At 37.1% G+C, this 12,562-nt stretch overlaps 1 protein-coding gene across 4 annotated transcripts in view; it reads left to right on the top strand.

Annotated features, from left to right (window-relative positions):
- The window catches only part of RRP1B (ribosomal RNA processing 1B), a 47,526-nt gene extending 38,496 nt beyond the window's left edge, over positions 1–9,030 (top strand). For all 4 annotated transcript variants that reach the window (XM_072614829.1, XM_072614830.1, XM_072614832.1 and 1 more), the window contains 2 exons: positions 7,772–7,838; positions 8,757–9,030. In XM_072614829.1, coding sequence (XP_072470930.1) covers positions 7,772–7,838; positions 8,757–8,950 — 261 coding nt within the window. In that variant the 3' untranslated portion in view covers positions 8,951–9,030. The remainder of the gene's footprint in view (positions 1–7,771; positions 7,839–8,756) is intronic.
- The last annotated feature ends 3,532 nt before the right edge of the window (positions 9,031–12,562 follow it).

The raw sequence follows: 12,562 nt of genomic DNA, 5'->3' as shown, positions 1-12,562 counted from the left end.
TGAAATAAGACCAACTAATTAAAAAGAAATAATACAATATGAGGTAATCTGATTTCTAATTGGATAAAAGATTAGGAACTTTCCAAAGGGGGAGAATGAACATGTGCAATTCCCTAAATTCAGAAAAAAAGGTTCCCCCCCCCAAATATCTGCAAACAGTCAAAGAAACATGGAAACAATAATAGCATGGGGCCAGTTTTCAAATAAGACATATGGGTTGCTTGAGATGTGCAATTGTGAGAAAATGCCTTGCATCAGTGTTTGAATCTAACCAGGTTTCTAATCAGCATGACCTTGGGTCCGTATTTAAGGGTTTGTAAACAGCAGGGAGAAGTGGTTCAGTTTCCAAGTCACACAAGGACGAGTTTCAACAATACAATAAGGTTTTCTCCCAGTTCCCACAATTGAATAAAGTTTTCTAACAATATAGAAGTTGGATTAGACCCATAAGTGAACAAAAAGGGAACTGAGTTAGCTCCAGAATTGAGTCACAAGATAGACACTGTGGGTCTCTCAATTAAGCATTTACTCTCCTAATCCCTCAATTCCCTCAACAGTACTCTTAAGGAGAATTTTTTGGATTTGCAATAATTCTTTATTTTGCTGGTTGAGATCATTTATTTATTCATGTTTCTAGCTTATTTTCTGAATTGAGGATTCTTGCCAAATCCAAGCTCTGCCTCCTTCTGCCCTTTTGGGTTGGGTAGTCAACCCTGCTTTGTGACCTACATCTCCCCAGGTTTATACCGCATCCTGATTCTCAAGAGTCATCTGTGCTATATCTCTATGACCTTCAGTGAAAAGATTCTTAATCTTTTTTTTTTATCATGAAGTACTTTGGCAGTCTGATAAAGCTTGTAAACTCGGAATGGTTTTAAATGCATAAAATACATAGGATTTCAAAAGGAAACCATTATATGTAATTACATTTATTTGGAGTATTACAGATTTAGGGTATGGTATTTCTGGAACTTTGATCTCCATTTCTGATCTGGGTCAGTTCATCCCTGCTTGGGCAACCTGATAGTTCTGTATTCTGAGGGGCATCCCATATTGGTATCCGATTTCAGGTACCTGTTTGGCTTAGCCCTATTGCAGTCCAAGGTCAAGGAATCCACTGGCCTCAGCCTCTTTCAGTAGCAGAGATTACATGTGTACTTCAGCATGCCCAAACCAGACCTTTTTTTATCAGTTATCTTAAATTTTCTTTTCCTTTTTTCAGTCTTTTTTATTTTAAGATTTCTTGTTTTCTCATGAAGTTATTGGGGTGGGGGGGTTGGTAATGTTTTCAACAAGGCCATTTCCTGGGTAAAGTGTACCACTTTTTTTTATAAGCTTCTTATTCTAGTTCTTTCCTCCAGAGTTATTTCATTTTTTGTTTGTTTACTTTTGGGGGGGTAATTTTTTTATTTCAAAAGCTAGGATAGCTTTAATATCCATGTCATGGTAATCAGGACACATGTGAAACAACTTACAATACCTTAGATTCCCAAAAGGTAGCAAAAAGTACTTCCATTGCCAGAAATGTATGACACAAATAATATAAAATAAAAAAGTGAGAAAAGAAGGCATTTTCATCTGTACAACACAGCATTGCAGAAGCCATGCTCAAGCCAAGAGGCTGAGCTGAACTTTAAGCAGACCCTTAAAATCATTGCTGTTTAACCTATTAATAAATTCATTCATTAATAACTTGCTTAAGACTGGCATTTACACACCACAAGATATTTTTTGAGGGAATTTTAATTTAAACAAGATGCACATTGAACAGGCTATATAAAACTTGCAAAGTTAAATTTGGTACCTAATTTTAATGCCTACCTTGACCATTTCCATATAAAACATGTGCAGTCCCTCTGAACACTGAGCATGCCACTGCATACAGCACGGGACTGCCTCAACATGGCTTATACTTATTCTGATGACCACCACCACACCTTGGAGTCTTTCCATAATTTGTACTGCCCTGCCCATAGTCATAGCCTGGTCCATAGCCATAATAGCCATAAAGGGATAGTCTTAGCCACAGTAACCTCCATAGCCTTGCTGATGGCCATAGCCCTGATTGCCATATCCCTGACTCCAGTAGTTGCCATAACCTTGATTTCAATTTTGACTTCGAGCTCCCCCTCCACAGCCTCCTCTACCACTTCTGGATCCTCATTCCCTTGGCTCTGGCCTCCTCAGCTGCTCCCAGAGGAGTACTGCTGCTGGTACACTTCTTTGGGCAGGGCCACCTTGATCTCAGATTTGCTTCCATCGACATTATGAAATTTCTTTTTTTCTTCTTGAAAGGTGATGAATAAAATCCTCTTCTTTTGTTTGTTTTTGGATCCATTGGAAGTTTGATAGATTCAGTCTCTCCAAAGTAATCCTGGATTTTATCTTCTGTAGCTTCTGGATTAAGTCCTCCAACAAAGATCTTCACAGGATCTTGGAAAGCATCAAGGACCAAATGTTCTATATAAAAATAGGACAGAAAGGAAACTAGAGAGCCTGGGAGAAGCCTCTAATAGAGGTGCAGAATGAAATTCTAATACTTCATTGTGGCAACTAGAGAATGGTGGTAATGTATTAGAAAGTCAGTTACAACTCCACTCTCTTCACGTCAAAGTTCTTTTTAAATTGAAAGTCTAGGACTGGGTACTAAACTCATACAAGGTTACAGGCAGCACGTGTCAAAGAAAGGAAAACAACTTTTATGTCAGACATGTAGAACATAGCCCCACATATCCCCTTTGTTTGGAGTCTGGAAGAGTTCTGCTTAGAAACAAGGTTTAGAAGGTTTGGAAACAAAGTTTCTAAAATGCTGACTTCAGTGGAATTTAATCATTGCCAAAACTAAATGGGAACTGTTTGTGACATAGCCACAAGGCCTTAGCGCTGAATGAAATCATTGTGTTTCACTGAATAGGTATGGGTCTTCAGTTTTCTTTCTTGGCATTTATCAGTCATTCACAAGAAAAAAGGTGAGATTTCCAGAGATAAAAATTTGACTGGTCTGAAGTGTGTATCAATATTGCCAATATCTATATGAACAGCAATAATCTTTCTGATACCTGAGTTTATTGACCTTACCCTTAATTTGCTCTGCAAGTGAGGTCAGACCTAACTACGTTTACTACCAACTCACCTTATAGTCTCATTTAGTATCCGTTTCTTTTTTTTTTTTTTACAATAAAGAAAGAAAAAGAAACATAAACTTAAATGGAAAAGGAAAAAAGCCATTGCCATGTGCACAACAGAACGTGAAAGAGTAAAATTTAAGAGGGTACTTATCACTAATCCAGGGAGCAGCCAACATCTTAAACCTTCGTGTCAGGCCTCCCCACAAAAGCAGGTTTCCCTAGACAGATTTCTCCCTCCACTCACTCACAGCTTGCTTATCTCTCTCTCTCTCTCTCTCTCTCTCTCTCTCTCTCTCTCTCTCTCTCTCTCTCTCTCTCTCTTTCTCTCTCATCTCCTCTCTCCCTGTCTTCTTTCTCTCTGTCTCCTCTCTCTCTGTCTCCTCTCTCTCTCTCTATTCCCCCTTTCCCTTCCTCCCTCCCTCCATCTCCCTTCTCCTTGGACAAGCTCCTTCCAGCCTGAGCTCCATGTGATCACAAGCTCCATGTGATCACAAGCTCCATGTGTTAGGCCTTTTAATGGACAGGGAAGATCTTCCTATTCCATTAACATGCCTACATATATACACACACACACATATACTTAGTTCTATTTATAATCATACTTATATATAGACATATACATAAATATGCTTCTATGTAAGACCGTACTCAAGGATCAGTTTCTTATTTCTGCATTTTAATATTTGAAGGTGTTAATAAAGGACTGCCATTAAGTAACTTCTGGTTTTATTTCTTAATTAATTACAACAATTAAGGACAGCAGAGGATTAGGAGATCCTGTTTATTCATCATATTTGCTTGATTATTCTCTCCCTTTCTCCTCACTCCCCCACCCCCCATATATATATATATATATTTCAAGGGCAGCCTTGAAAGGAAGAGTTGGAAAATGGTAACCAGTGAAATGTGTAAACTATGAGTTGATTGTCTGATAATCTAAGAGCTTCTTACCAATGGCTGGTGGAGCTACCTCTTCTTTCCCTCTGGTTTACTCAGGCCCAACTAAAGAAACCTATGAAACAAATGAAAGTCTTGAGAGGTATGAACATTCTATATCCTCATTAGACAACTTGAATGGATCAGTGCAAAGCATCAAAAGTAAAGATGCACTTACTTTTCCTTATATTTGCCATATAGTCTGAGGCATTCAGAAACTTAGTATTATTTGTCCTGAGGTCTAAAAGCAGGAAATGTACAGGTAGGAGTGTTCTGGGGCCAACTTGAACCAGCTCATATGAGAACCAGTTGTTAAATTTTCAGAGCTTTTATACCTAGGAAATCTGCAAATGCCACAAGTGAGGGTTTGATTTATTATTTTGATTGTCTAGTCTTAAGAAAATGAAGGGGGAAATATTGACAATGCATATTAAACTTAAAATGTGTTATATATCGATTCCCAAGCTGGTTGTTGGACATTTATCAGTACACTCCTGCATACAAGATAGAAATATGGAAGTCCACAAAAATAGTGATTCCTAGGAGGAAAGCTAAGAATTATTTATTTTTCTTAATTATATAATTATATATGTATATTTTTATGTTTATGTAGATGTATATAACATATGTACATATATAATTTTTTATATATCATTTAAAATGTAATAATTCTATATAATGTTATATATTTTAAATACAATTATTTACACTGTTTTTTGTTTTAAATATCTAGACTTCCAGGGTTTTTCTGAAGAGAGGAAAAACAAGCATATTTTTTTTAAACTGACAATTTACTCAGGGAATTTTGAGTCCTGGGGCATAATGGCTGATGGAGTGAGTTTACTTTGCTACAATGCTAGCTGTCCTCAGTAGATAGCTTTTGTGAGGTATCCTATGGGAAGCTGAAGAGTTTGATCCAGCAGGAAGTACAAATATTCAAGAAATGCATAGAAGTAATGGCCTTAGTGTAGTAGAGAGCGCATGGCATCAAATGAGAAGTGTCTGCTATTGTCCATACTCTACGTTTGGCAAGAGAGTGACATAAGGAAACTTGGAAAGAGCTTATATGCTCTCACCCTGCATTTTCCTCCTTGGGATTTCCCCTAGAGCCAAGGACTCTGCTCATTCTCCCTATTCTGCCACAGTTCAGTCCTCCCTTTGCTCCATGTTTGCTCCAACCTCTCAAATCCTGATGCTCCAGATCTCCTCATGAGCTAAAACCAGTCTAATGTGTGGATGTTGACCCTCCCTATTGCCCATACTTCTATCTGGAACTTTTTAGGACTATATACAAGGGCATCTTTTGGGGGAAGGAGGGTAGTAGTTTTCAGTGCCCAGCTTTCTGCCCTGACTTCTGGAAACTTCCACACAAAAGTGCTGTTTGTCTTGTTTTTTCTTCCTTGAACGTGCGTTGTTTTAATAGCCTACTGGAACCCTTTTTCATTTGGAATTTGTCCCGGTCTCATTACTGTCATTATTTCCACCACTCAGATCTGATGTTCAGTAGTTAAGCTTGCCTGCATCTATGTTCATAAGCAGGATATTTGCTGGGTACTAGAATGGCCATTAATAAGACCCAATGAGATCTTCAGAAAAAGGACGTTCCCAAGACTCTAGTATTTTGGGGTTTGTTTTTTTTGGTGGGGAACAGGGTATAGGCACAGGTGTTTCTTCTTGTTTGGAAATTCTACTAGGTCTAACTCATCAATAGTTCGAGGAAAACAACAGCCCTATGAAGGGGTCAGTCCACTGGACTGATTTGGTTTCCAGGGGAAGGTTCCCCTTTCCCAGCCATTTTTTCCATGCTGATACCTCATTCTACTGAAACAAGATGTTCTGTTAACTACAGCTACAATAAGGTCATCAATACTTCCGGAGGCTTAAACTCACTCTCAGTTGGATTCATCTGATTCATCAAGCTTCTCCTTTGGCTGGAACTGACTCACTCCTTGACAGAATATTGTACCACCTCTGAGACCTAACTGATACTGTCCCAACCTAGGAATTAACTTGATGGTGATGGTGAAAAGGAGGCAGGCCTCTTTCCTGCCTGGGGGTTTTATAGTAGTCCAGCTGGCCAAACTTGAGATTCCAGGGTTCTCTGCTTCTGTAATTCAACCAATTGACTTGTTATCTAATTCTCCTGGTTCCCCTATCTGTTCCAGTGACCCTAATGTTATGGAGGTGGGAAAGAAAGGGATCAGAATGGAAAAGGTGAATCTTCATCCTCTCTGCTTTTGACTCCTGACAAAGTTAGTCTAGTTCTTTCCCTTGGTACTCTCTTTCTGTAAGGAATAGCTCCTTGAAGTTCCCTATCTCTCTCAGCCCTATCTTCCAAATCCAGTGAAGGGTCATAACCCTTGAATCCATGACCCATCTTTCCTGGTCACACCAGTAGGATTTATCTCACCAAAACACCTATTATTCCTACACAACCAAATACCAGGTGTGTGTAATCTGGCATTTAACCTCATTTTAGCCTCTGGCATTTAATCTTTTGATTGCCTTTTGTGAACTGTTATTCATTGCACTGCCTCTTGCCCAGTCCTAAATAGGGTTCTGATTGGGGCCAGTGGAGCACTTGAAGCCTAAGTAAGCAAGTAAGAGGTTACTGAGGTATAGAATATAGTTTTCAAGAAGCAATACACGGCGTATGTATATGACATATACACGCTTACATAGAGAGTAGAGCTTCCCCATCTCTTTGAATGGCCTTGTGAATTTGCCTTGTCTCCAGGTGATAACTTCAGAGAGTCTATAAGGTCTGAGAAGTCAAGTAGGGATACATAGGTGGTCCTTTTATCCTTCTTGCTGGGCCCCTCCCACTCAGATACCTGAAGGCCTTCATCCACACAGCTGATCATCTTTGCAGTTTCTTAGTCCCATGGGCCAGTTTGATAGTACCTTGGTATGGTATAGTATAGTGGGGCAGCTAGGTGATGCAGTAGATGGAAAACCAGGCCTGGAGTCTCAGGGAAGACCTGAGCTCAAATCCAGCCTTATTTACTAGCTGTGTGACTGGGGGCAAGTCACTTTACCCTGTGTGCCTCAGTTTCTATAAAATAAGCTGGAGAAAGAATCACAGACAACTCTAATATCTTTTTTTTTTTTTAACTCTAATATCTTTGCCAAGAAAACCCCAAATGGGGTCATGAAGGGTTGGCAACTGAAATGACTAAACAACAGTAAAATACTATAATAGTAGGCCATGCCGTAGCCTAAATTACCCCTGGGTTTCCTCTGCCATCTTGTTCAACATACCATAATAATTTATAAAAAGAAATGATATTTGAAAATGTCTACAACAGAGTTGTAGCTCACCTGGATCCTATCTGAGATGAATTCCATTAGGTTATGATCATCTCCGAGTTAGATTGCCACACTCTTTGACTTGAATCAGAGTTACTAAATCTTCCCCCAAGAACCAGTTTTCTTTTTAATGATGATTGTTGTACTCAACACTTACTGAAAAGTTTGCATCTGTGGCCTTTGCTAGTAAGATAAGAATTTGATTACTCCCTGGTAAATTACATTGGGCAAAGAGACAGGAACTTAAGTTAAATGGCTAAGAAGGTCTTCCATGTATAATTTCTCAGGTACTCTGGTATTCATTTGCTAATCTTACAATGAAAAAATTTAAAAGACCAAAAATATGATGTAAAATTGATTTAAACATCCTAGCTTGTTATTTTTCTTGTCTTCTACAGTTGAACAAGCAACCATCATCCAGCTCCAAAAAGGTCACTTTTGGGTTGAACAAAAACATGACTGCAGGTGAGAGAGGGTGTGTGTATTGGGGACGGGGAGTGTTTCAAGTCTATGCAGATATGCGTTCATTGGACTTGGGTTCTCTTTTCAAGAGTTGAATGTCTGCCCCCAAAAGTGTCTTATTAAGATGTACATAAAATTCACTATGGATCAGGAGATTCCACTTTTTATCCTGTTCCTCCAACAGAGATAAGCATTCCAATAGATTATCCCCACTTAGTGACTATACCATCGTGAAACAATAAAGGAAGAATCTTGGACTTTTCCAGGTTTTCTCTTCATTTCCATTTATACAACAGAGTTTTCCTAAGAGCTTTTATATTATTCTCAAATGATCACATAAGCAGTGGGACTCGGACACTAGCAAGTAATTGAATTGCTGCCCCTGCTGTGACTAAGACAATAATCAGAAAAAAGTCAAAAGGCTTGAGTTTGGGGGCTGGAGGTGGGGTGTTAAGTCATTCTTTTGAAAAAAAGAAATATCACTGATACTGTGTATTTAAGAACCCATCCTTTACCAGCAGAGTTAATTTCAGGCTCTTTAAAGCTGGGAACAAGGAATGAATGAAAAAGCTGCACAGGAGAAAATCATCTGTTTATTTTTATTCTAAAACTTTTGTTCTAAAATTTATCCTGCTATTATAAAACTAGAACAAAACCGAAATGACACATGATAGTCGAGACAATTGATCAGGTACTTTCCTGACTTCTTTTAACAACCTCATTCCCCGAGTTAATCATTTAAAGCTCTTGATCTTTTCCACCTTCTCCTAGGAACTGAACCACCCAAGTCTAGATTCCTCCAGGGATGGAGGCATAGAACAGGGAGCATTTTAAAGACGTTGCTTTAGTGAATCAGTTTGGTGTAGCGTCATTCTTTTCTCTAATCTTTGACAAGATGTGACTCCATTTTGTTTCTGACAGAATTCAAGAAGACAGACAAAAGTATCTTGGTAAGTCCAACAGGACCCTCCCGAGTAGCTTTTAATCCTGAACAGAAGCCTCTCCATGGAGTGCTGAAGACACCTACGAGTTCACCCCCAGAAACTCCCCTTGTGGCTAAGAAATTACTTATTGCACCTCCAAAGAGAAGACCAACTGCTATGGACTTCTTTTGAGCATAGCAAGATTCTTTTCTCTTTCAGGACTGCTTTTTGTACAGAATATTCTGTAAATTATAACTTTGGAAATTTTTGGCCTTTTTATCATTATTATTTTATAAATTCCTATAAATTGTATATAAAAGGTTCTGGTTGTGATCTGTGACACTTGCTACTTCACCATCCCTTCAAGTCTAAGGCCATGGAGATGCTTTGTATAATATATTCTTGCATTTGGATTATACTTGATCTTTGCTTGAATCCCTGGGAATTTCCCTCTCTTTAGTGTCTTCAGCAAAAGCTATTTGTGAAGGAATTCAAACTTTTTCTATTCTGTGTCTTTTTTTTTTTAAGAGTATAAAACAAAATCTATTGGCCAGTTGCTGTTTTATATGGAGCTTCGCTACTGTTGTTGTACGTGTTGTGGTAACTGATTGTTTTCTGCTTATTTGTAGTCCTAACGAGCTTTGTGTGATTGGCTTTGAGGGAAAAAAATACCACGTGATGTTATTATCCTCATATAACCTTTAGATGTTGGGTAGTTTTTGCTGGTAGAACATAATTTCTTTCAATTTGGTGGATTAGCACTACCAAAGTTTGTGTAATCATCCAGTTTAACAAACAAAAAATCATCTCAGCCCTGTTCATTGTTTTCTTCTGTCGTCTGCTAGAACTGCACTGCTTTCCTACCTGCTAGGCAAGTGCCAAGGCCAATCCTCAAAATGACCCTACTGCTAAGCTTTTGTGAAAAAAAATTACTGATGTCTTCTGTATTCTTACTTGGAGATCTGTGTTTCATTCTTTGTTCTGTTGCATGTTGTTTATTAATGGACTATTTGAACCAAGGTCTCGTGACCCTTGAAGTGGCTTTTTTATATTGCAGTAAGGCAGTGTCGCACTTTCTTAGAATCCCAGTTTGTTTCCAAGCTGCACAAAACAAGGAGCCTGTGAAGATCCTGTTTGGGGATATTAATTCTACTTTATTTAAGATATGACCCAAAATTGATTGTAATTATCTGTTGTTTTATTTGGTCTCTTTTTTTTCTGGAATCTAAACATTTAAGATTCTAAAGTTTCCCCCATTTCAGTCAGCCACCAGGAATTTCATTTGTCTAGAATGCATTTTGTAGGCAAGATTGTGATGTTCTGTTGGTAATTCACTTTTTTATGAAGGAAAATGTTTCTCTACCTTGCAACTGAACCTGTAATGAAATACAGATTCAGAACGTCTCTTCTTTAAATCCCCATAGTTGGGTTAGGTAGAAAGGGAGAAGAAAGGGATCATTAAGGGCCCTTCTCCTTGGTTTATTCTATAAAAATATACTTCATGCCTGTCAGGCAGCTGCAGACATTGAAACTTCAAACATATTACATGTATTTTTCATTCTGCTTCATTGTAAAGGCTTTTTCAAATGACTCCATGAATCATGGAAATAGAAGCTTACATTTGTATAGGAGGCCTAAGAATTTTGAATTTCTACATTAACCACTAGGCTCTTTTCCCTGACTTCACCTCATGCTCCATGGTTGAGTCACAAAAGGTGCTTCATATTAAACCAGCCGTGACAGGAACAGCTTTTGAGAATGACAAAAATTTTAGAAATCTACAGTTGTATTTCTTTCCTTTCTTGTTAATTCACAAATCAGTGAAGAAACTTTTAACTACAAAAACTAAAACTGAACCAACTTGTCCATATCTGTAAATTAACTGATAGAAGTGACAGTATGGTTTAGTAACATTTTTTAAACTTAGATGATTTTTGCTTTGCCTGATTGCATAGATTTACTATAATTAAGCCAGTGAAGAAAGAACTAGTCGCTATTGTGCTCTTTATCTTGTTTCTTGTGGTAACAATTCTCTTATGTTACTACATATAGATTAATAATTTTTGTTGTGTAAAATGCATGTTTTTTTAGCATTATATTCTATATGCATTTGGTTGTCGTTTTTAAAAAATAGCCAGTATGTATTGGAAAGATTGGATTTGGATGTTCACAAACAAAATTAGTTTGAACTTTTCCTTTGTTTTAAGTCATTTTTAAATTTTTAATCAAATTGTCTTTTAAAAGAATGTCTAATTTTTATCAAGCACTGGGATCCTGAATCCTACCATCAAATGTACTCTTTTTAGCCCCAAAATGCTTTTTTAAAAAAGGCAAGAAATTCTAAGATAAAAAGGCATTGGCTTTACAGTGACTAGTGATTTTTTTTTCCTTTACAGAATTGAAGGCCTCAATCATAGTGTCATCTATCTGTACTGTGGTATTGTTGTAGTAACCTGTAAATATGCCTGTATCGAATATTAAATTGTCTTCTGTCATATATGAATATTTCCAAGGGTAGTTTACTTTCTCTTCAACAGTTTCTGAATTTGTTTCATGTTGTGAGTAAATTGAAAAAGTTTATTCTAGGGTTTTGGTTTTTTGGTTTTTTTTTTTGTTTGATAGTTTGTTTTGTTAAATGTGAACAGCAAAGGAAGGAGACCGGTACCATTTACTTGAATTTCCCTTGTACACTCAAGAAATGTAAAACCTAAAGAAAACGTATTTTGAAAATCACAGCTTTCTGTTTGAGTATATGTTATTTTTATAGAGAAAATTGCCAAGAATACTTAAAAAGGCCAAAAACAGGAAATGACTAATGTTGGTAACCTTGAATTACAGTTTTTTGTAAAGGGTAGTTATTTTTCACAGGTCTGGTCAATTTTGTACAATTTTGTATCAGACTCTTCTTAAGATTTATAATCATTTGTAATTTCTAACTGGACTGAAAGCACAAAGGGAAGTGTTTAACAGGAAATCTGGAAGAGGTTGGTTTTAAGTGTTGAAAAAGTATAAAATTGGATTTAATTTTAATCGTGTGTGTTTCTCTGTATTTTTATTATGCTAGCAAGGACTCTGTTTCTTTACTGTAAGTTTGTATTAATATCTGCTGTATTAACAGTGTTTGTCAGTGTGGTATTTCAACTAAGAAAGTCACATAGCCAAATCCAATAAAAATTAGTCTTTAATCTGATCGGTTTTGTGTTTAGTGATGAGAGTCAGTATTTCCATCTACATAAAAACCAATTACAATGGATATTAAAGGTTTATTTGTTTAAATATATACTGGATATCAAAATGTATATTTAGGAAAACAGTTTGTTAGTCCTTTCTATATCTGACAACATGAAGTACCTGCTGTTTCACACAATCAGGTATGCTTGTAAATATTTAATAACTGACTCTCTGCAAAACAATGTCTTCAAGATGCACTTTTAAATTTAATGTTCCCAATTAACATTTTCTCCACCACTTCTCTTAAGTCTAGGGAATCAATAAAACAGTAATTCAACCCCTGATTTAGCAATTGCTGATTTCTGATGTGTTAATACTCACCCTGAAAATTTAACAACTCTCCAGAATACTGGTAAATTTCAGTAGAGAACAAATCCCAAAACCTGAAATAGTTTTAGAAAAAATTTTATTGGGTCAGTGGCAAAGGAGAAAAATCTAAAAGAGGGAATTGAGTCTTTGTGAGGTTAAATTTTATCAAGTTCAGACAGGAGCAAAAGGACAGTTGCTTGACCGGTCACATGTAGGCAGTTAAGCAGCCAGAGATATATTTCAGTAGTAAGTATAATCATTCAA

Source organism: Notamacropus eugenii, chromosome 5 (assembly GCF_028372415.1).
Source record: "Notamacropus eugenii isolate mMacEug1 chromosome 5, mMacEug1.pri_v2, whole genome shotgun sequence".
Lineage (NCBI taxonomy): Eukaryota > Metazoa > Chordata > Mammalia > Diprotodontia > Macropodidae > Notamacropus > Notamacropus eugenii.
Note: the sequence above shows the minus strand (reverse complement) of the source record. Positions and strands in the feature narration are given on the sequence as shown.